The sequence below is a fragment of the Arthrobotrys flagrans genome, assembly GCF_004000055.1.
Source record: "Arthrobotrys flagrans strain CBS H-5679 chromosome Unknown unitig_1, whole genome shotgun sequence".
NCBI lineage: Eukaryota > Fungi > Ascomycota > Orbiliomycetes > Orbiliales > Orbiliaceae > Arthrobotrys > Arthrobotrys flagrans.
The window spans coordinates 2,732,208-2,760,144 of NW_027137556.1; the positions used below are offsets into that span (position 1 = coordinate 2,732,208).

General features: G+C 46.3%; 8 protein-coding genes across 8 annotated transcripts; 3 read left to right on the plus strand and 5 right to left on the minus strand.

The window, feature by feature from the left end:
- Positions 1-41: 41 nt before the first annotated feature.
- On the minus strand, positions 42-637 carry DFL_008820 (uncharacterized protein; the record flags this gene model as incomplete). Its single annotated transcript, XM_067638609.1, has 3 exons — positions 42-84; positions 162-337; positions 428-637. 3 exons carry the CDS (start codon positions 635-637, stop codon positions 42-44), a joined length of 429 nt encoding a protein of 142 aa, XP_067486480.1.
- A 2,601-nt stretch (positions 638-3,238) lies between these two features.
- DFL_008821 (uncharacterized protein) lies at positions 3,239-5,670 on the minus strand (the record flags this gene model as incomplete). The annotated part of the gene is made up of 7 exons (XM_067638610.1): positions 3,239-3,461; positions 3,531-3,900; positions 3,963-4,494; positions 4,567-4,810; positions 4,864-5,141; positions 5,226-5,285; positions 5,548-5,670. 7 exons carry the CDS (start codon positions 5,668-5,670, stop codon positions 3,239-3,241), a joined length of 1,830 nt encoding a protein of 609 aa, XP_067486481.1.
- A 1,841-nt stretch (positions 5,671-7,511) lies between these two features.
- DFL_008822 (uncharacterized protein) lies at positions 7,512-8,155 on the plus strand (the record flags this gene model as incomplete). The annotated part of the gene is made up of 5 exons (XM_067638611.1): positions 7,512-7,618; positions 7,709-7,735; positions 7,797-7,911; positions 7,983-8,041; positions 8,122-8,155. 5 exons carry the CDS (start codon positions 7,512-7,514, stop codon positions 8,153-8,155), a joined length of 342 nt encoding a protein of 113 aa, XP_067486482.1.
- Positions 8,156-9,217: 1,062 nt separating this feature from the next.
- Positions 9,218-14,782, plus strand: DFL_008823 (uncharacterized protein; the record flags this gene model as incomplete). The annotated part of the gene is made up of 10 exons (XM_067638612.1): positions 9,218-9,342; positions 9,430-9,446; positions 9,646-10,297; positions 10,504-11,152; positions 11,218-11,427; positions 11,499-11,714; positions 12,034-12,435; positions 12,489-12,929; positions 12,988-14,223; positions 14,279-14,782. 10 exons carry the CDS (start codon positions 9,218-9,220, stop codon positions 14,780-14,782), a joined length of 4,452 nt encoding a protein of 1,483 aa, XP_067486483.1.
- A 2,721-nt stretch (positions 14,783-17,503) lies between these two features.
- DFL_008824 (uncharacterized protein) lies at positions 17,504-18,094 on the minus strand (the record flags this gene model as incomplete). The annotated part of the gene is made up of 1 exon (XM_067638613.1): positions 17,504-18,094. The coding sequence occupies one exon, from the start codon at positions 18,092-18,094 to the stop codon at positions 17,504-17,506; it is 591 nt and encodes a 196-aa protein (XP_067486484.1).
- A 2,268-nt stretch (positions 18,095-20,362) lies between these two features.
- DFL_008825 (mitochondrial 37S ribosomal protein mS37) lies at positions 20,363-20,708 on the plus strand (the record flags this gene model as incomplete). Its single annotated transcript, XM_067638614.1, has 2 exons — positions 20,363-20,548; positions 20,619-20,708. 2 exons carry the CDS (start codon positions 20,363-20,365, stop codon positions 20,706-20,708), a joined length of 276 nt encoding a protein of 91 aa, XP_067486485.1.
- A 677-nt stretch (positions 20,709-21,385) lies between these two features.
- Positions 21,386-22,345, minus strand: DFL_008826 (uncharacterized protein; the record flags this gene model as incomplete). The annotated part of the gene is made up of 3 exons (XM_067638615.1): positions 21,386-21,863; positions 21,940-22,057; positions 22,228-22,345. 3 exons carry the CDS (start codon positions 22,343-22,345, stop codon positions 21,386-21,388), a joined length of 714 nt encoding a protein of 237 aa, XP_067486486.1.
- A 1,900-nt stretch (positions 22,346-24,245) lies between these two features.
- On the minus strand, positions 24,246-27,881 carry DFL_008827 (uncharacterized protein; the record flags this gene model as incomplete). Its single annotated transcript, XM_067638616.1, has 5 exons — positions 24,246-25,215; positions 25,271-25,851; positions 25,909-26,840; positions 27,120-27,225; positions 27,825-27,881. 5 exons carry the CDS (start codon positions 27,879-27,881, stop codon positions 24,246-24,248), a joined length of 2,646 nt encoding a protein of 881 aa, XP_067486487.1.
- Positions 27,882-27,937: the final 56 nt, after the last annotated feature.

A 27,937-nucleotide genomic window follows, 5' to 3' on the forward strand; every position in this document is an offset into this window, starting at 1 on the left:
ATGCGTAGCCCAAACTTTTCAGGCAATAGGAAACTCCAACTTCACGAATGAACAACTTTGGTAATCAATTTGCCAGTGTTTTCACTAACATGGTATCCAATTAGCAATCATTCATTGAGGGAAAGCGATCATGATCAGTGACATAATGATAAAACACTCACCCCTTTAACAACTTCAACATTCCCTTGGGCAAATCCTCAACCCCCGCCTCCCAAATGTCCTTGATTAAATGAATCTTCCCTTCCGCCATCCAGGTCCCCAAATCCGTCAGTGCCTTGAGAAGCTGGTCTACAAATTGCAGCACGATAAACCTTTCAATCCTAGTTTTATGGCAAAACTTCACCGCACACATATATCAGTATCCACATCACCAAATATATTTCCCCCAAAAGTTTTCCCATCGGAATTTAGATTAATTATAGCTCACCACCTGCGTCCAAGCCTCCCTCGATATCCCCGCGGAAACCTTCCCACCCTTCATATCGTTTGAAAATAAAAGGGATTTGGTAAGAATATCTCCTTCCTTCAGGTCGTTTGTTGATAACTCCTTCGTAGCTAATTCGAAAGTTTCGTCAACGTCTAGATTGTCCCCTGTCCGTTCCTTGACGAACCATTGCTTTGATGAGTATACAGTCATCCGAAGTATATTTCCGTATATATGGAGCTCTTGGACCTATATTGACTCTCATGACGTTTTAGCCGTAACAAAGGGAAAAACCATAAACCAAAGACAAAGAAAATTATATATCTAGAGTCATCCAGAGGGGCAATGAAAACGGGAACAGAGGTATCTATGTACTGGTTCTATATCCTGAATGAAATCCAATACCGTTAACCCGAACCCGCCATTAGCCTGAAGAGTGTTGTTTCAGTGGATATTTGCACCTTTACTTTTTTCTACGCTTCTATTGCCCATACAATCTCCAAAATTCTCCATTTATTACTCATTTCTACAATATATCCGTTTCCTCCCAATAATATTGCGTATGCAATCCCCGAAAGCGTTTAGTTTATGATTGATCGTTTGTAAGCACATACATATGGTGAGGGGAAACTATAGTTATTTCTATCATTTCGCTAGGTCAAGATAAGGGAACTTTACTAAAATCAATTTAGTATTGCAGAGACTGGTCTTAACCCTTCTCCGTAGTTGTAGCCGCGATCACTCCTTATGTTTTATAGTGTAGTTAGGTCGATCAACCATATAATTTTCTTGAAGAGGCGGTGTCCCGGCTTGGTTAAATACATTTTATAATCCCATAGATTACACCACCCTCGGGTACTATATCTCATAAAACCCTGTTATAGGTTTAAAACTCAATAACTGCCCACAAGCTAAGAATATTTCTAAACAGAACCTCAATCAAAAGAAGCTAGAGCTCAGTATATCTCAAGATGATTTATGCTGAGAAAGTTAAGCAATTGCGCAACCTGTTGAACTAGAACACATTTGAATATGTTGCCTTTCGATTCTAGGAGATTCTATATGATATTACAGTCTCGGCACTTTAGTCTGTTATCAGTTAAGCAGGGAGTGTTGTTTGCATGAAGCTTTGGATAAGGCTAGATAAATACTAGCTTATCTCGTCGCCAGACTCCTCAACTGTGAATACTAGCCAAATGGGTTTAAAGTGATGCCGAAGAAACGTCCCGGCATTATCATCAAATGAACCGAATGAATTCAAAGGGATCAAAGGCCACTAGCGCTATAGTACTAGGGCCCTATAATTTCCCCATAGGTTCATCATTCTGAGTATATTAATTATACTCCTGTGTTTGTATCTAGGGTCTCTAAAGCCCTTGTGGGACTAAGACATCAATGTTGCGTGCATACGTATCTAGACTAAACCTTGCATTGACAATGACGAGAGTGGAGACGAAAGGAAAGAAGTTATAGATAGCAGGATGGATCTGAGTCTTTTTACACGAGCCCCACTGAATCTTGCCCCACGGCTGGCCTGCATCGATACGGGAGCCGAAAAAAGCGAGCTCTCTAAATTTATAAATTTAACTACCTAAGTAGGCCGGTTTTGAATTTGCAAAGGAAAGGCCTAGTTGAGTAAGTACTTGCTCACTTGTTTACTTACTTCTAAAGTAAGTTCTTTTCTTGTCTTTGTTTGTGGAGACGACGAGCTATGCTATAGTCTAGGGAATAAAATGGATGCTTGGCCACTTAAGTCACTGTTATAACATCGATCGTGCTATCTAAAGTACTTGCAGTCGTCGTGACATCTCCAAAATTCCAATAAAAAGTTGGGACACATCTAATAAATTTTATAACCCCAACCTCGGCACGGGCATAACCTCGTAAAGCCCTTTACCCAAGCGAAATATTATCCGAACCCTCAGCGTAAGCAAATCAAAGCAGGGATCTCCATCGCTGATCGGAATCTTGCCTGGATCATCCCTGTAATTCGAACCCTATTACATCGCCCCCAAAACGGTAAACCACAAAAACTTACTGGTTGGTCTCCATGTTGTATTTCGCTTTTCACAACGCATATAAATCTGCTGACGCTTATCACTCCCGTGGTTTTCTCCACATGACACTGTTTATGTATAAAATCTTAAAAGTAATAAAGCTCATATATTGAATGAAAAAATCGGTGTAGGTTAGTTATTGCGCCATTTTAATACCCATTAGAAAAAGGAAAAAAAAAATATAACCGTTAACGAAAAAAACATCCTTGATAAGGAGTGGGGGAAAAAAAAGGGGTTCTTAGTATAATACATTGAGTTTCTTGTTGCACATCATGTGGGGGAGGTAGTAAGTCGAATAAACTAGGTGTTTGGGGAGTTGGTTTCAAGGAGGGGTAGAGGTTACCACCTTAAGGCGATGCATCTGCGAAAGAGAAAAAATAATTCTCCTGAGTAGAAAAAAATGACATGCAAGAAACGGGGCGAGAAAACGAGGTACCGTACGATATTATCCGTACAAGAAAAGGGCACTTCGACGACAAGCGAAAACGACAAAATGTGGATAGACGAGGGAAAACAAGCCAGTAAGAAAAAAAAAAATAACAAGCAAAGGAATCGCCTTTGACAAACAACTCCCTTTGAAACAAAAAAAAAAAAAAAAAAGCTATGGAAATGAAAATGAGAAGAAAGAAAATGCTATGCTTCGAGTTGTGGAAAACAATTGGGTGGTAAGTTGGAGTAATTGACCGAGAAGGCGGGCGGTCAATCCTCGTTTTGAGAAAAAAAAGTGGGAAAACATCCGGAAGGGACGTGGTTGAGCCTAGAGGCTGCTCTCTGTCTCGTCACCAGAGCCCTCAATCGGTGGGTTGCTCTCTGTCTCATCACCGGAGTCCTCAACTTGTGGGCTGCTCTTGTTCTTTGTTGAATCAGGACGGAGTAAAGGGTGAACTTTGGCCCAGTTGGGGGATGTGGGCACGCTTGTATTCGAACATTGCGACGACTGGGAGCCGCTGGGTTCGCCGGTGTTGATCTCGTACCCAGCGCTGGCGTCGCTAACCGTGCTACTAGACTCATTCCTCTTCTAGTGGGCAGGGCCGATAGCAAATTCGAACCAAAAGATAGCCTTTTCAACGTATTCCTTCTGATCGTTGGTCACCACCATATCGGAAATGAAGTCAAGCGAGTTATCCTTCCCGGGAGTTACTCGGAATCCGTATGTACAACGCTTCCCAGATTCCGGTGGAGGAATTGACAGGGAAGTAGGATGGTGACCTGGGTGTTGGACCCAAAACCCGTGAGGGCCTGAAAGAAACTTTTGGTGGGGGGAGATCTCGAAACGGATATTGGTTTCTCTTGGGCTTAAGTGGATAATAGAACCGCATCTCCACCTATCAGTTTCGGGCTCGATGATGATAGACCGCGATTCATTGGTTCCGGGTTGGATGAGAACCTCTATGGATTGAATTGGGGAATCTTGTTTTGCTAGATATGGTTATATGAGCATCACGGTACATACCGAGATAGAATATACAAAGTTTACTTACTGGTTCCGGGACGGCGTACGATGGAGTAATTGGATCGTTCTGCAGGTTGAAGTATCACCCCATTCTTAATCGAATGCGAGTTTAATCGAAACTCTGCATATTTGGGAATTTTCTGATCAGGTTTCGCGATTGGAATCAGTGGAGTAGACGGTTGAGGTTGGGGTGTGACTAATGCTGGAGATAGAGATTTTTCTGACGCAATGTTCGCAGGGCTAGCAGCGACCGGATGGGGAGAGCGGGATGCCTGAAATGGGTTCCGTGCAAGGGACTCTTGACCTAATGGCGGCGACTGAGCAGCACTAAAAGCAGCAGGGGTCGAGGCTGCTGTCGTGTGTCGGGAATTGGTAGCGGAGGCAGAAGAGGGGCTGCCCGCTTTTTTCGGACCATTCATTTTCAGTGTTATACGAGGCGGCTTGGGTTCAGCTTCCTCGGACTTGACTTGATCTTGGCCTTGATTGTCCTCTGGCGGTAGAGTTCTCGGTGGCTGTCCGAGGGCCTTCCTTTTGGTGACCATGGTATTGATAAACCATGCCTACACCGTCGGTTAGCATCTAATAAACCCTATGATGTGCGTAGTGTCCATGTCTGCAGTGTCTGGGCATACCTCCAAGATCCTGGCGTCAGCCATGACTTCGCTGTTCGGTTCATTAAACAGCGCGCAGTTGGAAAGCATTAAGAATATATCATTTTCAAAACAAGATACAATCGCATCCGGAGGGTAGTTCTTATTCTTGAGTTTTCTTTCGATCTCCCGTAGCGAAATTGGATTCTTGATTATCTGGTAGTAGTTCGGGTATTCCTTCTTCGGAACCAGTGATCTGAAGAAGTCGCCAACGAAGCTCTCGCCGCTGTGGAAGGTTAGAAAGGTATTGCAACGATTATCAGAGGTTATGAGACCTACCTGGAATCCCTGACTTCGTGTAGGAGGCTATACAGGATACCCGAGAGCTCTTCCTGTATCTCTTTGTACGACGGCCCGTTTATCTCCGGGGTAGTACTATCTGCGGTCTTGGAGGGCACTGCGTTGAATGCACCGACAAGCTCTTCAACTATGACACGAATCTTTGTTGAGAACTGGGCAATCAGAGAGTTGGTCTTATTGAAGGTGTTGGCATTCGTTTCCATCAACTTGAAGTCTTCCAGGATTTCCTGGACGGACCCGTAGGAGTCCAGCTTGGACTGAAAAATCCAACGCAAAAAGTGTTAACAAAGCATATCTAAAAACTGGATATTCTGACGATGGCGAAAGAGAAGAAGACTTACTTCAATTGTATCCAAGGCTATGGGATTTGTAATGATGGCGTAGTACTCTGGAAGGTCCGTCTGGAGGTCGCGACAACACAAGAGGGTGTGGAATTAGCCAATCCATGTTCCAGCGAAGAGATGCCTGGTTGCAGCGACATCCGTGTATCCGCATATGCAGGTGCGATACTAGAAGGGTGTCGCCAAGATATGGGACGGACAGCTGCAGACGGCACTCCATAGCCGATGGGAAGGGGTCTAATGAGGCTTGAGGCTTGAAGCCTGAAACCTCGAAGCTCGAAGCCTTGAGATGTCATGATGATGGTGATGAGGAAGAGCTTACCTTGGATGGGAGGGTCTCAAAGTTGGATGCGATCAGAATGCCCCTGCTTATCCGCCAATGCACGTTAGTACCGGCCGTCTTATCAATCAAGGAAAGCTGCCAGGTCGTGTTTCGTTTCAACATTTAATCCCCTCTTCTTTCCAAGCTCATCTCCATTTCAAGCTCCCCAACCTCTAACCTCGCAAGGTCACACAGCTCGGATCACAACCACCATCACCACCTACCTACCTACCAAGAGGATAGATCGACCATGCAGGCATCAAGCAGGAAGATGGAGCGAGCAGCAGCACCAAGAAGATGATGCCGACGACGATGAGGATGAGGATGATGGGAAGTGAACTCACCGTCGGGATTCTGTTGCTTCCCTGACTACCTTTAGGGTTGCTCTGCCAAACTCGGCGACAGATTGTGTCTCGGAGAAGTCGAAGGAAACAGGCTTTTGAGTTGATTGATAACAGCAGGTTAGTTTCCCTTACTGACGGGTTCCGGTTCCTCGAGGGTTAGTTCACGGAGTCAATGTTGCTTACTGAATTGGTCTGTCGCATCCTTTTAGAAGAATCATTGGTATCTTTGGTTGGGGAGCCGGACTGCTCCTTTCGTTTGGTTGTTCTTCTCATTATTGTTTCGGCTATCTATCGGTCGAGTCGAGAAACGGTCGAGGCTCCAAACAGCTACCGAATACGAGACCGAGCGCGTCTAACGAAAAAAGAAGATAAAAGACCGGATCCAATGGGTATAAGAAGGGTCGGAAGGGGAGGTTGAAGGCCTGTGGCTCTATCCTCCGAAGTGCGATTTTGTCAGGGATAGAGCCGAGCTGTGACGCGAGAGCGGGATGGGTTTTGTGTCGTCGGGTATGAACGTCCGGGTATCGAGAAGACGACGAGCAGAGAAGGATGCGAGATGCTGACGGGGGTTGACGGTGGAGGTGAGGTGAACGGTTGGTGATGGATGGTTTGGAGGTGTCGCGACCGATAAGCTGGCGTTGGTGGTTTGTGATGGCGGGAAGTGGGAGAGAAACGCAGAGACGGACGGAGACAGGGCCTGGCCAGGCAGGGACTGGACCAGAACGAGTGCGATGGCGGGAATAAGCAATGAAAGCGCAGCAGGAAAGAAATAGCGGCAATAGCTACTGTTTGATCCTCTATTTCTTCCTACGGGCATTGTATTCTCAAAAAAATAATATGAAAAACTCGATATAAGAATGGTCGACTGGTGGCTGACTTTTTTTTTTTTGGAGATGCCTTGTCTTGTCGGATTGGAAGCGACGAACGGGAAGCAAAAGCCCAAACCAATTATTAACTTCACTTCATGCAAGGTACATTTTTTTAATCTATCTACCGCGCCGGACACAACACAATTAGGTATAATATAAAAGGTGGACTGGTGATGTTCCTTTGATTGATGGTATTCGAGTAGTTTTATATTCTGTTATACCTATCAGTAATAGTCTACGGCTAGTCTGGAGGATATCTATATATTCTATTGGTGGTAGTTGGCGTTACAAGCTAGCTCATGCGTGCAGTGCTCGTTTGTTTACGTTCAGCTCTGCTTGTTCTTTGACCACCAAAATTTCTGTCGCTTCAACCCAACCCAACCCAACTCAAACCCCTCTATACTACTTTACTGCTCCCCCACAAAGAAAGAAACAGAGAAAGGAAGGAAGGAAGGGGAAGGAAGGAAGGAAGAAAGCTCCAACCCATTCAAAAGCACATTCCCAAGCTTCATCCATCTCGGCTTCCCTCTCTCTCTCTCAACCACCTCCAACTTCCGAATCTCCTGGTATCCTTCGACATCTCTTTCCTTAAGCTTTTCTGACTCACCTGTCTGTCTGTCTGTTTATTCGTCCGTCCATCTATCCATCGAGCGGCCAGCTGGGGTCCGTCCATCGAAGCTAGAATCGCAAAACTCTGCATCTATATACATACTTCCTATATCACGAGTACTTGATTGGCCAACCATCGACAATGTCTCGTCACCACCACCGTCAAGGAGGATCTGGACCAAGGATGCTCACTGAGTCCGAACGTGCGAGACTCGAGGAGTTCGTTCCGGACATCAACTACTCTGCCAGGCAAATACAATCTCGCTCTCTTTTATCTCTCTTTTGCCTCTCCCCCTCTAGCGATTCCGAGTCTCTAACAAACGTACGGTGGTCGAACAGATACTCGGATAGCAAATACGAATACCGGTACGTCCCTGTCGCCAATCCCGACCAGCTTCCTCTACCATAATACTGATTGTCGCTCTAGTCATGTGATGCTCCCGAAGGCCATGCTCGATATGATTCCCAACGACTACAAGGATAGTAATGGGGTCCTGAAGATTCTGAAGGAAGAAGAATGGCGTGGGCTGGGAATCACACAGGTACCTACTTATAAAGCTGGCGATCTTCAGGGCGCAGAGTTTTAGCTGATCGCTGGTACGCTCTAATTTAGTCTCTTGGCTGGGAACACTATGAAGTCCATGCGCCGGAACCACATATCCTCCTCTTCAAGTGAGTTACCCTCTATTCATTGCCTATCGAGAATTTATTCTAATCGTGGAATTTCTTTCTTTCTTTCTTCTTTCGTTCAGACGCCCGAAGAACTACGGCCAACCAGGTCACTGAAGTGAATCCTTTCCATGTTTTTTTTCTTTTCTTATTCGATCCGTACCACCACCATATCGACAGATTCTCATCTTACATATCTATAACGGATTCGCCGTAGTGGAGAGCTAGCTGTACAAACAAGGGCTCGGAAGACGAAGGCTATATACCTAACTCCTGATAAGGAAGATAAAGAAATGAGAATGAGAACGAATGACGAGAGAAGGAAGGAATGAAGATAAAAAGACAACAACCTTTGAGCAACATATCCCCTCACATTTTCAGGCGTCCCGAGGAGTTTAAGCCATGGATTTTTTTCTCAGTTCTTGTTCTTGCTAAGGCTCCCAAGCCTCTGCTGCTTTTGTTTCTTTTCTTCACTGTTCTATTAGCATATTATTATATCAATGCATAGCTGGACCTCCCTCTCCCTCCTTCCTTTCTGTCTTCTATCTTCTATATATCTCTCTCTATCTTGTGTGTGTATACATGTCTCCAGCTAGAATATGTCCCCTAGAGGTAGAATGTCTTGGTCGTGTGTGATTACATAATCCATCAGCGGCGGAAAATGCCGCGGCCGATGAAACGCGTACATTTCCGTTTATGGTTAGATCGCTCCTTGTAATTTCCTATTGTGGTAATTTGGTGTCGGCTCCAACGCATTTTTTGCACAGCGCTCCGACGCTCCGGCCCAAATCTCCCTTCCTTTTCTTCCCCGTCCTGTCTTCTCTATCTCCACCTATCACCACCAACCATCATCACCATCCCTCTCCTCCATCACCACCTTCCTGCGAACCTACCTTCGCCGGTAACGGTCCAGCGGGCGCCTGACTTATCGACATCCTGGTTCTTTCTTCAGCAAGAGTCGTAGCCCGGTTTATCTTTCTTCGTTCTCGCTGTTCTCGCTGCCCAGCTTTCTTGACACTCGTCTTCCCTGCTTTCCTCGCGACGCGCTGGGTTTTTTTTCTCTCCCACCATCTCGGAGCCTCCTACTCGCTCTTGTCCGATACCCATACTCTTTGGTCGATACGGTCCTTGGACACTCGGACTTCGACAATCACGGACTTCACATATCTCCCCGGCGAAATGACGTCGGCGAAAGAAAGTTGGCACCCGGCCGACCAGCGGGAGCAGCCTCCACCACCCGGCCATCTCCCGCCCAGCCAGTCCCAGTCCGGCCGACAGTCCCCCAGTGGGATACATCGCTATCAGTATGCTTCATGCTCCACACATTGGTGTTGTTTTCAGGTCGGGCTGTTCATCTTACTAACCATTTGTTTTTTCGAATGTTATTTTAGGCCACCTCCCTCTCAGGGTATGCTATTCCAGAGACCATCCCACCCCCCATACAAGATAAGACATCCGATGGGTGCTATACAATTACTCCCACCGAATCTATGGCCATACACTCCGAGTTTCCCGTTTTCCGGGGTGCCTGGATCTTCGTTTGATTGTTGGTTGTTTTTGTAATCGCATTTTCTGGGTGTGCTAACGATCTGCCGCACTAATTGCAGGAAATTTTTACCAAGGGCCTCCACCCACATCACAGGCCGGACCACAGGCTGCACCGCAATCGCAGCTACCACATCTACCCAGCCTCTCGTCGGGACAGCCTCCCTACCCTCTCCCGTCGCTACAAGGTGGTCCCCAGGGCCCTTCTCATCCACACATACTGGACCGTCCACACGAAACAAGGCCCCCCCACTCACAGATTCCCCAGCTTGCGAGTCCTCCTGTTGGGCTGGGACAGCAGCAGCAGCAACCAGGTCCTGGTCATCTATATCCTGCGTCACATCCCCCGAATCCTCAACAGCAGCCTCCTGCTCAACCTCAGGATCGTCTAGGGCCTATCCCACCGGCCAATAATGCCCAGCCACTCCCTGCAATATCTTCGCACCCACTTCAAGCTTTAACCCAACTACCGCAGCAAGGTGGACCTCCACCACCCCAGTCCCATCAGGAGGCCGTTGCGACCATAGTTAATGCCCAACCCGCCGGTCTCGTAAACATGCCCATTGGTGCACAGGCGTCGATGCCCCCCTCGTACCGTCCACTTAACGTTAAAGACGCTTTGTCTTACTTGGATCAGGTGAAGGTTCAATTCGCCGAGCATCCCAATGTTTATAACCAGTTCCTGGACATCATGAAAGACTTTAAGAGCCAAGCGTATGTGCCAAATCTACGTCCAAAAATATTTTGTCCAGTGCTCTTTGTGAGACTGTCGCTCGTACATGTGCCAAATTTGCTTTGAAATTATTTTTTGGACAGTACTCTTTCACGAGACTGCCGTTCGCATCTGTGCCATCTAAATCTTAAATTTTTTTTTTTTGGCTTTTTTTGCTCTCTTTTCGCTGAATCGTTCGTTTCATCAGTATCGATACCCCGGGTGTTATTGAGCGTGTTTCGACTCTTTTTGCGGGAAATCCAAACTTGATCCAGGGGTTTAATACGTTCCTACCCCCCGGATACCGCATTGAATGCTCCAGCGACCCTTCGGATCCTCATTCGATTCGTGTCACCACACCTCAAGGGACGACAACCGCAACCTCCGGTTTACCTCCCAATCTCCACCTCCAGGGAGCAGTTCCTCCTGCTGGACAGGTAAACGGGGGTTGGAGGCAACAGGACGCGTGGGGAGAACAGGCTAGTGCTAGGTTCAGATTTAGCGGGGATGAGCCTGGGCCCTCCGAAAGACCACTACCAGGAGAACCGATGCGTACGGGACAGGTTCAAGGCCGCCCCGGCCACCCCATGGCCAACCAGCCAGCCCACCTTCAACAACCTCAACCACTCCAGGCTGGCTCGGGGCAACCTTCGGGTGCGGATACCGTCAACCAGCTTCAAAATGCTGTAGCTGCGGCTAACGGAACCGGACCTTTGCCTGGAGGTCAAATGAGGCAAGCACCGCCCAATGGCCCGTTGGGACAGCCGGTGGCGAACGGCCCCCTCACCCCAGGTGCTGATGTGAAGCGTGGCCCTGTAGAATTCAACCATGCCATCAGCTACGTCAATAAGATCAAAGTAAGCACTGTACTCGAGCCATGCAAATCATACAGCCGGACTTACCCAGGAACCTCTATGAATAGACTCGCTTCTCGTCGCAGCCAGAGATTTATAAGAATTTCTTGGAGATATTGCAGACGTACCAGCGTGAAAGCAAACCGATCCAAGAGGTGTACAGTCAAGTAACGCAGCTATTCAATGCCGCACCGGATTTGTTGGAAGATTTCAAGCAGTTCTTACCAGAGAGCGCTGCACAGGCAAGACAGAAGCCGGATGACCACCAGAGAGATATGGTAGGTTGCCGTTGATAGAATAGATGCCGAGGAAGTCGTAGGAAGAAGAGCTGACATAATTCGTCCAATAGAATGGAATGGGCGGTCCTGGTGGACGAGGGCCCCCTCCACAAGGCCACTTCGCTCCTCCTTTGGCTGCTCCCAAGGACACCGGCAAGAGGAAGCGTCCGGCACAGCCTGTTCTATCTAATTCTCGTGATTCGGGGATGGCTCCTCTACCGAGTAACCCGCTACACGATTTGAACGTTGGGCCGAGCCCAGGTCCCCGGGGAGCTGCAGCTAACAAGGTAAACTTCTATTTTACTACTATCAGTGCCAGATCGTCTACTTTATCATCCTTCCTCCCACCTCCCGCCCCCCTTCTTCCTCCCACCTCCCTCCCTGCAGCCTTCCTCATTACCATCCCTCACCCCCCATCGCAACATCACGCATCGATCAAGCCGCGTCACTGTTTGATTCATAAACCCCATCTCCATTTCTTCTTGCTTGATATCTTACTCCACGAAACCTTCCCCCAAAGGCTTCTCGGTTGCTCAACACCGCATACCGAGGTCTGAAAATGCCAAATTTACCACAAAACTTACTAACACGTCCTTGGCTCTACAGCGTCCCAAGATCATGCACAAAGCAGCAGAACCCCCGGTCTCTCCTACTCTTATTCCTGCACCACCGACACCTCTTCTTCCAGCAGATCCTGTTGGAGCTACGGGCGAAGAGATTGCTTTCTTTGACCGAGTCAGAAAGTATATCGGAAACAAGCAGACTTACAATGAGTTCCTGAAACTGCTGAATCTTTTCAGCCAAGATCTCATGGACAAGTCGTTGCTTATAATCACACTTGAAACGTTCCTGGGCAGCAACCCGGAACTTTTTAACTGGATTAAGCGCTTCCTCGGCATCCAAGATAAGACCGAGGATAGTGTGCAAAATGCTTTGAAGAAGAGCCAAAAGGTTCGGCTTAACGTTTGCCGTGCTCTAGGACCTAGTTATCGCCTATTGCCAAAGCTCGTACGTCCTACCTCATATCCTTATAACCAATCTAATCTCTAACGTACCCCTAGGAAGCCACAAAGCCATGTAGTGGCCGCGATGATATGTGCCGCGAAGTGCTGAACGATGAATGGGCTTCGCACCCGACTTGGGCTAGCGAAGACTCCGGTTTCGTTGGTCACAAGAAGAACCAATATGAGGAAATGCTTCATCGTGTTGAAGAAGAGAGACACGACTATGACTTCCACATCGAGGCGAACTTGCGAACGATTCAGCTCCTAGAGCCCATTAACCAGAGGATTGCCACGATGACTAATGAGGAGAAGGCAAATTTCCGATTGAGTCCCGGTCTCGGAGGTCAGAGTCGAACTATCTACCAACGCTGTATCAAGAAAGTTTATAGAGACGACGGTCTTGAGACAATCAAACAGCTACACGAACAACCAGCCTACGCCGTGCCTATTATCCTCAAGCGGCTGAAGCAAAAAGATGAAGAGTGGCGTTTTGCACAGGTAAGCGATCGCTCCCTTATTATTTCCATTCGATTTGAGGTTGTTAACGTCTATGCAGCGTGAGTGGAACAGAGTTTGGCGGGAGCAAACCGGGAAGATCTTTTATAAGAGCCTTGACCATCAAGGAAATACCTTCAAGCAGAATGACAAGAGGAACACGACCAACCGACATTTTAACGCCGAAATCGATGCCCTCTACAAGGTTGCGGACGCCTCAAATACCGACAAATCCTATCATCTGAAATTCAGTTTTCCAGATCTGGACGTTTTGTTGGATATTTGCCGTCTGCTGTCTACTCAATTAGAAAAGGATGGTGCCTATTCCTATTCCGAGCGCCAAAAGATCTCGCTGTTCATTAGGAGCTTTATCCCAACCTTCTTTGGAATTAACAAGGATGACGTGGAGAGCGCGATGGGTAGCTTCTCACGGAAGTCTCCAGATGAGGACGTGGATATGGACCACGCTGATTCATCTTCAGGAAGACGCAAGAACAAGGAGTCAAATCTCCTCCAAGACGTTCTCAGGCGATCCCGTGGTGGCAAGACCCACAAGGCAGATGGTACTGGCAGTCGCGGGTCTACCCCGGAACTTTCAAACGAGGATGACCTTATGGAGGTCGACGGCCTTGATTCGGAACCAGTTCCCCCGAACGCCCCTGCCACCTGGATAAATCCCACCGGCCCGTCTCGTCCCTCCAATGGGATCGAACCTTCGAATGTCGCACCGGGCACAGACGCCCGGGACATTGTTGTCTCGGAACTAAAGGAGCGAAATGTTTACAATTTGTTCGCCAACGGTAGCATTTACTGCTTTATGAGGCTGCTTCAGATTGTCTACCAACGACTGTTGGACGTCAAAGGCTGTGAGGAAGTCGCCAAAGTTACGCTGAATCGTCGAAAAAACAACACGACCGCTCGCAAACTTGGGCTGATCCCTCAGGCATATGATGACTTCTTCACGGTTACGGATGATGCCAACTATTACCAACAAGTTTTGGACCACGCTGAGAGACTCATTCTCGGAAACATCGATTCTAATGTATTTGAGGATGGAATGCGCTCTGTTTATATCCAGAAGGGCTGGCAGCTCTATACGATAGACAAGCATATTGCCACGCTCAATAAGACAATTCAAACGTTTGTTGGGGATGGTAAAGAGAACAGTAACGAAATTCTGAAGCTCTTCGACAGAGATAGAGCTGAAGAGAAGACAAACTTCCAACTCCAGATGTCGTACCGAAGGGATGTTGAACACTTCATAGGTCGCGAGGAGCCAACCTATCGAATCGAATGGGTACGTTTCCTTTCCCTTACATATCTCCTAATTTTTCAACTAACAGGTTATTTAGAACACCGAGACAAAGGAGATTGCTATCCAACTGCTCTTCCGAGTCGACCCGACACACACAGCGAAATTGACAAAGGATGAAAAATGGTCTTACTACGTGGACTCGTACATAATGGCACAGCCCACCGAAGGTGTCGATCCCCCCAAGAAACCGCCATTCCTACCTCGTAACCTTCCTGCACCAGAGGCCATCGACTCTTTTAGCTCTAGAGACTGCGAACTTAGCGGTTCGTATAGCTACAAGAAGCCGATTATCCAAGAAGGCTTGGAGTTGAAGATCTGCGTGAATACGTATAAGTTGTATTTCACGCCCGGTACCACTGATGTTATGATCATGAGTGGAGAATCTAGGCAAAGATCTCTGGAAGCGGAGAAGCGAGGTACAGCGAAGCGGAAACGGGATTTCGAGGCGGAGTATGTTAATAGCAGGAAGAAGTTGAATGATGCACATCCAGAGGATATAGTGTTGGGTTTCGATGGGAGGGAGGGCTTGTGGAAGCCTTAGAGAGGATGGGTGTTTGTTAGTCTTTCTATTTGCTGGGTTTAATTACTAGCGATGTTTGATGACGGCATCCAGTGTTGTCTCAGAGGTGGACGTTATGGAATGTGCCACTTTCTAGGCATGTGGGGTGTTGGGATTGTTTATTCGAAGGGGTTATACGATATACTATACTGCTTATGGAAGGGGTTTGTAAGCTCATGAAGGCCTGATGGGGGATTCTATGCTGTGGTTTATGTTCCTATCCTAAAGGGGCCTTTGGTTTCTTTTACCAGTTTTTCTCTCTTTTTCTTTCCTGTCAAAAAAATCCGGCGCGTGGTTATCACCGATATTTACGTCTACGGGCGCTTTCTTGCCTATCTTCCGCCTTTTTTTTTTCGTTTTCGTTCTTTTACGCTAACTTTCCTTTTTTTGATCAGTTTTAATGAATATGAACTAGAATTCCTTTTTTGTTTTTTCTTTGCCTTTCTTTTTTTGTGATCTTGGTGTGTGATGTTTTGATAGGTTTCGTGAATAGGTAGTGTATACTACTTGGTAGAATGAAAGTACTGATTGGCCATTGGGGTGCAATATTTTGTGAACTGTGGTATTGTAGAAGGGGCTGGAAGAGTACGCTTTTGGGTATCCTTGCGTGCCTCAAGGTTCCTGCCTGCTAGGATATGGAAAAATTTAAAACCTACGATGGCGTGTGGCCTAGGCACGAGACCACGTGCGACTATTTTATACTGTCTTTAAAATTCCCTTTTATAATACAAGCTACCTAACTATAAAAGAATTCCCGAGGCTAAGTAGGTATTTGAATATTTAATATGGCGATACTAGCTATGGGCTTAGCTACATCAATACTTAACCCCTAGCGCTAGCCACATGTGCAAAAGTCACACGTACTCATATACGTACATCTAAATACATACCTAACAATTCTTTCAGTCTTTAATATTAAGACGGAGGTCCAAGTGCCATATCACAACTTACACCGTATGGAGGGTTTGGCTCTGGGTTTTCCGCTTCTGCCTTACCGTACTTCCTTTCATACTCCTTACGTATTTGATCCAGGCCCATCCCGGGATCTTTACTTTCCAAAAAGCCTGCATTGTGACACTTCTCCCATTGGTTATAATTTTCCTTTGCCTGACGGTATTCAATGGAATTTAGCCAGGTTTGCTCGAGGGGTTTATTCTTCTCTTCGCAAGCATTGTAGTCATCTATGAATTGGTTTAATCCAGGATGAAAAGTATCTCTGGTTGCCAGAGAGTTAGCCCTTCTCCATGCAGCCGAAAATGGCCGGGTAGGATTCTTTGCCGTTTACGGATGCTGGGATTAGATGTGGGAGAATGACGGAGTTGAGGTATGCATCTTCGGCTTTGCTTTCTGTCCTGTTTTTACCGCTAGTTATGCCGGACTGCTTTTGCAGAAGGGGTGGTGTTTCGTTGGTTTGGAGTGGGTTGTAGGTTATTGCGCCGTTTAAAACAGAGAGAACATGCTCTCAACTCGTAATTATGTAAATGGCGAGGTGCAAAGATACCAGTGACAGGGAAATACGGAGCTACCAATAGGATCTAGGGTGAGGGTGAGGGAAGGGCGGCGCCTATAATGATTTAAGATCACACATTCGAAGAAAATGAAGTGCATCTACAAAATAGGCAAAAAATTTTTAAGGATGAAATATTCGAAGTCGTATAGCCGTCACATGCATGGAGTATTTTTAGACCAGCGTAGACTAACTGTTATATGTTGTATACAATAGCCTAAGCTCGCAACTATATCAAATTCAACAGGGCTGAAATGAAACGAATGCAGGGGGTGGCTTCGAAGTCGACCCATCGTTTTTATGAAGCGCTTTTTTAATATATATATATATTTTGGGTTTGCTGTTTTATATTAATGTTAACACCACCTGCACATGTAACAAATTTTAAAACGAGTTGTGATGTTGGAAATTCTAAAACGGTAATGACATCCTCGTTTTCCTAGACGCTGGTTGGCCACTTTTGGATCCTGGCTCGAGGAAGCTGCCGCCAGCATGCTGGTCTGTTAAACCGACGCAAGATCAGGCGAGACCCTTCCCCTTATAGCACTTGGGTGTCTTTCGCATGTGGACATTCATTTGTTTATTTGTTTTGTTTCCCTTCCTTTCTAATATCTATTTTCATAACTTCTCCCGTGGCCTATTGACTATTTTAATATCAATATTTCGTGGTGCAGTTGGTTAGTTGTTAACTGTGGCAATTTTGGATGCTCGTCGACCCTTTTATGATTAGTCAACAGTTAATCACTTGCTCCTGTGACTCGGTCTACAACATGATATAGCATGCATAAGCACTGCTGCGATATATTTTAAATCTATACCACAAAGTAACCTAAGGACTACGCTAGTGCTCCCTCTTTAAGGTCTTCGTACGATTGGTATCCCAGAATACAAACGTATATTATGATTATTCCTTCGTTTGGGATAAAAGTAAATCGTAGTTGTAGATGCGGGCCAGCACTTCGCTCGCTTTGTTTCTAGACTAGTTAATAGATCATGTTAAGCAGAAAATGTTAACGATTCAAAAATTTAAATGTCATGCAACGCACGGTGAAAATATGTGCATGTACTCTAATTCAAGCATCGAGGGTTTCAAGTGGACAATTTGTTTATATATTGTCGTACATTTGTATTTCCGAAGAACCACACAACTATCGAGAATACATTCTCCGCTTTCGCGCTATCTCCCCTGACCCAATCTACTTAAGAACCCACTTTGCCTTGTCGTCACAATCATCCAGTGGCTTATCACCAACCGGTAGTAGTTCTTTAAGAGTTCCTTCCGGAGTAATAAAGGGCTGACAACTTTTAAACCACTTGTAAAATTTCCCGATGGAATAACAATGATCCAATTCTTCATAATCCTCCTGGTCCTTGGACCAAGTGTTTACCTTTTGTACAACATCATTTTTGCATATCCTAATTTCCTCAACTTTCTTGCCGTATTCATTTAAAGCTGCTTCTATCGGCGACGGGGAGAAGGATGGGAATGAAGCGTCAGTATTGTTGGCACAACCGAAGAGGGCGGGGAAGAAGTTTGTATTGTTTATGGTCAACTGGACTAGATACGGGATTATCAACGTTCTTGTCCGGTATTCTGCTTCGGATGGATCAGGCGTGGTTCCTGTTTCGTTGTCTTGCTTTGGTAGCTTTGGACAGTGCCACGTTCTGCCCTCGGAGATGGTTGGACCGTCCAGATACACCACTTCCTTTATATCAGGATAAGCCCAGCGAGGATTGGCATCTTCGCCTTTGAAATCGTAACTATTTAGATCGGAAAGGGTAAGCATTAATGCAGTTATGATAAGCTCAATATATTTTTTTCTGCCCTTAGGGGGAGAGTACATCTAGTACTCAAAAATTGGAGAGGGTCGACTTACCCTGATCCCACAAGTGCAGTGCGTACGCTATATGTCGGACTAGGCACCTTTTCCTCGCCAGTCGGACAAAAATCAGACACATATACAAATCCATAAAAATCCTGTCTGTTAGGGAGAAGTTTATAATCTATATTGATCTGCAGTCCCGGATAACTGGAATCCCCAAGGATACATCTCCCCGTTGCTTTATTGGCGACCGATTTAGACGCGAAATGGGTGTAGTTAACGGCATAGTAAGGAAATGATGGCTCCAGAGTGTCGGCATTACGTTTTAGGGTTCTGGTAATGAGCTCGCCCCCTTTCCGTGTTTGCCATAGTTGGTAAGGGTTGCCCTCTTCGCACTCTTCTAGAGCGGCGAAGTTTTGGGCGCTTTTATTTGTCCGAGGTTGAAGGGTTGTATTTGGGTCGGTCAGGCAGTAGGTGAGACCGTTTAACGTGAAAGAGACTATTACTTTTGTTAACCTGGGCTATGTTTCCTTTTATACCATAATTTGGATTTTGTTTTTTTATACAATGACGAGCGCGAGAAGTTTGCATGGGGGTGGCTTACTTTGGGAGTAATCGGCGGTGATATTGCTTAGGTCGACGTCGGGATTTGTATCGCTGACGCTTACCTGTACGCTTTGCTCGAGGTCGGTGGGTACCTCGTGGGGGAATTCGTAGTCAAGTTTAGCATTTATGGTAGCTGATAATATAAAGATTAGAAGGAGGGAGATATTGATATTGCCTTTAATAGATATGAAGGTATGCATAGCGCAATTGTTGATGTCGCAAGCTCTATAGTTTTGGGTTTTGTTAGAGTGATGAACTTATACATAAGGTATGGGGGGCTTTCCGGAGTAGCGGTAGTAGTATTTAAATATCTACAGCTGATACCGTGGTAACAAAATCATAAAGTACAGCATTCTGTCATTATATATAAGATGAAAAATGTGTCTCATGAGAATATTATCGACCAGGCCTGGGACGAGACAAGGATGTTATAACATCAATTAAAAATTCGAACGTCGATCTCCTCCAGACAATCCGTGGGCATTCTAACCGGTTGTTGGGGTGGGGAGGTTTATGCTCATCTTCGGAGGTAGTGCAAATTCGATTCTATGAAAAAGCTCTCTGAGGTTATTTGAAACGGAGCTTTGAAAACAAGTTGGTCAATATGTTGGTGTTTTTCAAAGTTGAGGGGATTGTACTGAATATAACAATTAACCTCGTTGTCAATATGAAACACGATTCCAAAGGGCTGTTGGACCAATGAGATGTCCAGAAGGGGGCGGGTTTACTAACTGCCATGCCTGACGCCGTTGGACAGGAGTGTCTTGCTGGGCGAATTCTACAAGCATAGATAGATCGAAAGAGGAGGCGATCCTACTCATAGCCTATTAAGACATATTCTTCATGGCTCATGCTTATACTTGTATGGTCTATTTCAATTCTGTAATTTTTAGCATTTTAAAAAATTATCTAGCACCGAGACGATCGATACGACCTTCAATTCTAAAAATATTTGGACTTTAGCACAGATGCAGGAATAGCCAGTAGTTTCAATTTATAGAGTGAGTTTTTCCAACATATCAGCCTAACATTCAAACATAAGCTTAAAGGGCTTAGATCGTCACTTGAAACCGCATATTGTATTTTGTACAACTCTGAACTTTGAAACTAAGTAAGTAGTTGGGTTTCTTGTGCCGCAGAGGGGTTCTAGTGTTGACCCTGTTGGATATTTGGCGCAACTTCAGCGCTAGCCTTGCAATCAAGGGGAGCCAAAAAAATAAAAATAAAAAACCATTGGCCTAAATGTACCTAAGTGATTATCAATATTGTGAAATTTTCAAGGAAATAGCAATCAGGATGTACCCTTTTTCACATCGAGGATACCATTATTTGGGTGTGCTGTAGGCAACGAGCTTACAGACAATCAGAGTTGGTTTCATCACGTGGCCAGTATAAAATTCTCAAAAGCTTCCTCGAAACCGAACCACACCTCAAGCGCATCAATCGTCGCCAACCACACGACGGCCGACCAGCCACACCTCCAATCCCCCAAACGCATACTACAATGCATCGCGCATACATATGGTAGCCTCCCAAATCGACACCTTCCGACAATATACCTCGAGGACCCACCACCGACTAAAAAACCGATAAGAACCAGAAAAACACATACAATCGATTTTGAAGATGTCGGCCAAAAACTTCCGTCTCCCACCCCTCCCCCGCTTCCGCGTGAAGTCCGCGAATAAACAACAAGTACACCCGTGTAACCTCGTTATGTCCAGTGTTCTTGGATGTTGGGCTTCTCAAGGTCATGCTACCAAGGGTTGTGAAGCGTTCGAACAAGCGTTGAGGACTTGCATGGATACCAATGTCAGTAACCTCGGCCTATATACCTTAATAGCTTTGGATGCTAACAACTTGTTTCTTTTGTGTGATTTAGAAACGAGTTAAATCCCAGAAGAGCACACTTAACTACCATATGGCGAGGTTATATCCGAAGATTGTGGGGCCGCAGAAACCGCATATGTAACATATGTATTACCGTTTCTAACGGTTTATTTTACCCATATACTACTATTAAGCCCATCGTGGTTGGTCGGTGGCCGTTGGGAGAATGTTGTACATATAATCGAACAGTCGTATCGCATTTGGCCTAGGACAGGAATGCACTTTTTTTGGTTGGTGTAGGAATATGATTACTTTTGTCTGTATATAATTTTAGATGGAATCTATATCGCTTGGTTTCAGATAACTAGGTTCCTAGGTAATTGCAATTGAGTAGGGTTGGAGCGGAAGAGTGAATATATTGCCTTGGAAGTGGTATAGACAGATCTGATTGTCAAAAAAATATACAGTATAGCTATTGTACACTATGAACACTTGAAAAAGAAACTCGAGCTCTATAACAGAAATGCCGTGATCCAAAATACCATAAAATAGAGAAACATACATACCGAATATGTATATACTCGGGTTATCTCGCCGCCCGAATACTCCGAATACCTCGTTCATAATCTCCGATACTAATCCTAAAGAGAACCTCAATGCCTTAACTATCGACGGTACCAAATTTCAGCGTACTAAATCCCCAGTAACGCCCGAAATATCAGCCTAGATCCCCAAAAATCTCTACATACACCCAATCTTCCCACCGCAGTCTTCTCCTTCGAGGAGAACCTATTCAGACTGGACACCACGAGACCATACTTAAGCCTCATCAACCCACTTCCCCTCCTTCGCCTCCACATACTCCACCATATCCTCAATCGTACAAACCTTAAACCCCCACCTCCTCGCAAAAGCAATACAATCATCCCGTCTAGCCATCAACCCATCCTCCTCCCTCACAATCTCACAAATAACTCCAACCTCCTCTTTCCCCGCAAGTCTACAAAGTTCCGTCGCAGCCTCCGTATGTCCTCTTCTAACCCTCACGCCACCCTTCTTAGCTCTAAGAGGGAGCATGTGCCCCGGTCTCCTAAACTCCAATGGCTTGGAATTCGGATCTGCAAGTTTTCTAGCGGTTAAAGCGCGGTCATGGGCGGAGATGCCGGTTGTGGTGCCGGTTGCGAAGTCGGTGGTTATGGTGTAGGCGGTTTGGAGGCTATCTTGGTTTTTTGGGACCATTTGGGGGAGTTCGAGACGGTCGGTGTGGGTCGGAGTCATGGGGACACAGACGTAGCCGCTACGTTGTTAACGGTAATGGACTAATTAGTTATTTGGTTCCGTTGCTGGGGAGGTGGGGTGTGGAGGGGGGTTACCTGGTGTGCCGGACCATGAAGGCCATCTTCTCGGTGGTTACATCTTGAGCGGCAATGATCAGGTCGCCTTCGTTTTCTCGGTCTGTGGAGTCGAGGACTACGAGAAATTCTCCTCTTCCTGAAGATAGTAGCAGTAATTGTTAGCCTTCTGATCAACTTTTGCCTTCATTCTCACCATCATGCGGCATCCGGACCGAAGCCTGTCGACCGTTTTTTTTCGCTTGTGACTTCGAAGCTACTTTTTATGATTTTGCGAATTTGAACATGTGGTTATTATGGTAAACATACTGAAAGCTTCCACCGACTCTTCGATAGAATCGAATCTTAGATCCTTAACGTGTGAACCGTTTGCGCCATTGATGCCGTTTGCGCCGTTTGCGCTGCCGTTTGTAACAGTCGTGGTCATTGTCGCAGGCATGTTATTATATCGGTTGATATGATTTCTTGGAAGGGGAATCAAGAGAGAATGGAAGGGGTTTTGCCGATGTCAGAAGTGTTGTATAAAGAGATTTCGATGGCTACGGAAAAGCTTAAAAGGGTCCTTGAGCTTATAGCGCTTAGTAAAAAGTGTTTAAGCTTCCTAGTAAGGATTGATAATAGAATGTCGGGGAGGAGAAATGGAAGGTCGATCGGTCTGGATTTCGACTTTTTTGGAGGGCTTGAAACTAGGGATATAACTCTTCTGGTGGATCGATTGGAATCGCAGTCGCAAAAGCTAGTATACTAGTAGCGGTCGTCTTCGGGGTAACAATGAAGATATAGAAAATATTATACAGGAAACTAGAAAAAAAGGTATAGAGAATCAATGGAACCGCTCGGAAGTAAAAAAAATTGACATCCCCAGGAAATAGCTTAAGGCTTATAAGGGCAGGCCGCAGGCTTGGACCGGGGCAAGTTCACAGCATCCGTTCGACTGCCGGATCTGGACCGAGGCTTCCCACCCACTAGCCTTGAGCTCGAATCGAGGTTGAAGGCGGATCACCAATCAACCAAGTAACTAACCGGCGGGGTGGCGAATCAGATGTGAAATTTACTCGCGAATGCAAATGTAAATGGGCCTTGGAATGCGACTGGATTCGTGTTGGCTGCAGCACATGGATATAGTGGCCTCGAGACTAATATAGAGATTTCAATCCGATCTGGTTTTTAATATTTATATCAAAAATAGGTAAAGCTCAAAGATGAGTAATTAATCATGAAAGCATTCTGCATTCGCCATCGACCACTTAGTAATCCGTGAAGCTTGTGGAGTCGGATCGAATAACGTGACAGCGCAGGTGCTAGGGCCCCGCAGTCGGCCGAAGTTCAGGGTTTTTGGTCTAGAATGGGCATGCTGTGCTACCCGACTCAGCCGAACAGTTCCCTGCAAATCCCGCCGGCAATATACGGCTGCAGCCTCATGATATGACCTCAACGGAACAATTGAAGGAAGAAAGATAAATGTATAGTTCGGTCGTTGCATTGTCATTTGCGTAAGGAAAAGAAAACTATCGTAACACTTCAAGTCTGTTCGTTACACCCAAAGCTACAAAAAAGACGAGGAAAAGCAAGGGAAAACGCCTGTATCGTAACAACAAGAAGCCCCTAAGCAAAGCAAGCAGGCAATGCAAAGCAGAAAAGAGCATTGAACCCAAAGGAAATCGTGAACGCAGAAAGAACAGACAGACAGGCAGTGGTAGCAGAGAAGTAGGAAAACAGAAACAAAGGGAAGACGTTAAAAGAGGCGGTATCGCCTAAAACAAGAAAAGTGAAGTCCGAAATATACGGAAAACACCCCACAAGACCAAGATGGTTTCGTTATTTTTCACGACATTGAGGCCCAGAAGAAAATCCGTAAAAGAAACTCATGGACAAGTCGTAAACACAACATCTTGGCTCCTTCTCTTCTTCCCGTCTCTTCCCCATGAAGGTTCACACAAAAGAATTCATTATCAATTAAACTCCTCCAAAACTGTCAAAAAGACCTTGCCATTCAGAACAATCAGATTGTACAATCCGAACACCATTCGCTTCAAAACAAAGAAGCATCTGAAGAAAAAGGTTAGAATACAGGGCACAAGTGTGCCGTACTGACTCGGAGTGGGTTCGTGGTCATAAGAATCGGGTCGGTGATCGTGGTCGTAGTAGTAGATTTGGATGTCGAAGTCAGTCATAAGGGGTGTTGGGGTAGGGTTGAAAGGGGGGTTATAAAATATCAACAAAGAAGGGAATGCTTTTCAAGCAGTATCGCATCGAGTATCGGCGGTCGTCGTATTTGGGGAGGCATCTCCCTCCTCTTTAATAAAAATCGTACAAGCCACGCAGGCCTAAAAGTCCCACTCCAAGGAAACACCACCATCAGTAACCTGGAAGACACTCATGGACTCCTCAGGCTTTATAGACATCTTCTTCTTCTGGGCGACCGTATCGTCCAGCCCCATATCAGGAAGCTCATACTGAGGACCATACATCGCCTCAATCTTCCTCATCGCCTTGACCTTGTCTTGAGCTTCTGCTGGAAATCTTCCGGTGCGAACGTGTTCCCAAGACTCCCATCCGTCGGCTCGGGCGGCGGTGACCCAATCGGTGAGAGCGGAGTGGATGTTCGCAAGCTGCTCATAGTGTTGTCCCTTTCCGGCACATCTCAAAATTTGTCCCATGGTTTTCTCCATACCGGATATGGAAACAGCCATACGGAAGCCATTCCTCTCTGCCCTGGTTGGAAGATAAGCAATGATGGCATTCATAATCTCCACATGCAACGCCGCGTAATTTGCAACATTCATCTCAATAGAATTAACGCTACCACCATCGATCGCCATAAAGGCACGTGGGGTAGGGAAGTGTGCAACGCTGAAGGGCGCCTCCGGATCGTATTCACGGAGTGTAATTCTGTTTCCAGGATGATACCAAACCCATCCGGTCTCGTAAGTCAACCGAGCAACCTCACTGCTCCATCTAGTGAAGGGCCGTGGCTGTTTGATGGCCTCAACCCAAGCAGGTCCCTGTTGGCTCTTAGCAGGTGGGTTCTCCAAGATCCTAATCAGAGAGCGGGCACGGGTGACTTGTTGGTCAAGTGGTGCTTGCTGAAGGTAGGTAAACATGAGGCTGATAGCGGCCTCGCGAGTCTCATACTCATAAGGGGTCTTCTTTCGCTCCTCGTCAAACATCATGGAGAGGATCATAGTGAAGAGGTCGACATGGACGGCGTCGAAACGGGCATCGGCCATTGGGGCGGTATAAGCAGCCTTGAGGCACAAGAAGACCTCTTTAATAACGTTACCGCTTTGAATGTCGCTAGTGAACTATTAGAATATATCTTCAAATCCAAGTGCGGGATGTAACGACTTACTGATATTCCAAGTCGTAAATGTTCTTGATCAAATCGAAAAGGCGATTCAAGCCCTCTTCCTCAAAGAAGGTCTCAACCCATGCGAGACGCTCGTTTCTGAGCATTCTCTTAAGGCGGCGAAGCCATCCAAGGTCAACATCATTGTAATCTCTTCCGTAAAGATAGTCAATGAAGTCGTAAGGTGAATTCGCGTGAAGAGGGCCGACATTAGTCTTAGCAGATGGTGTAATAGGAGCAGCCGGCGCCATGCGGAAGGCCTTATCGGAACGAGTAGTCTTAGGTCGTCCCTTATCTTCCTGTGATCTAGTCGGTAGACCAATGGTGCTAGCTGTCTTGCTCCTAGCACGGGTATGTTCGCCACGGAACAGGGCAGCGCCAATGGCACTGAGTGGACGCTTCTTCTTCTCACGGGCGGGCGTGACAGGAGAAAATCCTGTAAGATCTGGTGGAGATCCGTGGCTGGATGGCGGCGGGAGTGGAGCCCTCGACATGACTTTGCTGGACTTGAGCAATGTCGCCTTAACATGTGCTGGCATTTCGGATGCTCCATTCTTAATGTTGTGGGGGAGACCATAGTTGGCCTACATATACCATTAGCATCGGAATGATCCACAACATTGCGATAAGGCAGAACCTACCAGGAGATTGTTGAATTCATGATTCAAAGTGACAGTGGATGGAGCTCCAGATTCCAATGCTGCAGGATGGACTCTCCTATTTCCACCGGATCCGAAATTGGTGACTCTTGACAAGAACCCACCATACTCATTGCTGGTATTATCTGTCTCTCCCATGCTATTACGCTTCCCCATAGAGATGATGCTTCCCCAACTAGACTTCCTTTCTCCTGCCTGTTGTCCGTAAAAAGTAGTTGGTCGGGGTTGTGGAGCCTTCAACTCGGGTGTGACAGCGAAATTACGCTGACCAGATGCCGAGTAGAGCCTTGGAGTATAAAGCGAGATCTCTCGTGCAATATCCTCTGGAATATCCGTCCTGATGGGAGGAAGAGACTTATTTGTATTAGCCAAAATACGAGGTGGCTTTTTGGTTGGTAGAACGTTTTCTTGGTCGAGAGTGATGCTGGATTCATTTTGCATTCTAAGCTTAAGGAACGAAGCATCCAACTGCTCAGACATGGACTGGGATTGTTCGACAAAGGCAGGTTGGAGAACTCTGGGTGATGTAGAAGGTCTGAAATTTCGTGGATTCTGGTCATCTTGACAGTCATCGTCGGTACTGATTGTGAAGCCGGATTCTTTCTTGGAGTCCTTTTTAGACTTGCCGGTAAGAAGGTCCATAAGACTGGGTGTCTTCATGTGTCTAGCCTTTGGAGTAGGCTTGGACAATGGACCTCCAAATCCATGCTGGTCGGTCTTAGTGGGCGATGGAGGCCCGTTTCCGCCACCGACAAACGAGAAGTCCAACGGAGGCAGCTGGGGAGGACCCATCAGGCCGAGGCCGTCGCCGACAGACTCGGCACGCTTATGGCGACCGCCAAAGAATCGTGAAGCCCGTTTCGTGGGCGAGGGAGGAGGAGCCATCGAGGAATCCATGGAGACAGCTGCGGAGTCTGATTTGTAGAAGACCATGTTAATAAGCCAGTCTTTAAATCTTATACCTGCCCGGATGCCTCCTCTGGGAGGAGGAGCAACGGGAGGAGTAGTAGCAAGGGATTCCATTTTTGGAGTAGGTATCTTGTGGGACGTGGCAATTGATATATAGGCTGAATACACAGACCAATCGGGGCAGTTGAAGTGGAGATGATGATGATGATGATGATGATGATAATGGTGAAGTTGATGATAACGACTTGGGGGAACATTGCTACGCTCAATTATAACTGACTTACCAATTATGAATAGATTTTGAGGCTGGATCAATTGATGTCTGAGAGCGTCGTGATCGCCGTCGACGGTCTGTCGAGCAAGTTGGGGAATTGTTTTGTTGGCGATTGGCTGTTGTTGGAGGACGTCACAATTGCAATCGTAAAGAAGAATAGAATGATACAGTAAGAAAGTAGATAATGGTAATTCAAATGGCCTTGATAGTTTATTCGTTAATATCACAAAGAATCGAAGAGATGTCAGGTCAAGTCAAGAAGGAAATGGGAGAGAGAGAAAACAAGAGATCTTCTGGAGCCTCTGGAGAGAGGGAGCAACCCGGGTGGAGTTCCAACTATTAGTGGAGCGGATTGAAGCTGAAAGTGGCACCCCTCGAGATATTTATCTCATCTCTTCCCCAGCTTTTAAACATATCACACACTCTCTCTCCCTCTAAGCTTACCACTAAGTAAACCCAATACAATATACACACCAACCCCCTGTCATAACAAAAGCGAGAATAAGAGAAAGACACCACCGGCGCCAAATACAGATGTGGGGTCACTGTTGATTGTGTGAAGGCTTACTTTTTCCTGATACCGGCTGTGCTGGGAATAATTTGTTCATGCAATGCCCAGCCAGCTTCGTAGTGCCATGGGAAAGCTCGAGTTGTTTAGAATGTCGTTAGAGTGCAAGGGTCCGTCGGCCTGCAGCTTGTTCCCACAGCAACTGACGCTAATTCGGGAAAGTCCCGCCACTGCCCACAACAACAAACCACCATTAGCCCCCATAATGAAGCATCCCGCGCAAATCGGGCAGGGGAATAAACCTCAACGTTCCGGAGGGG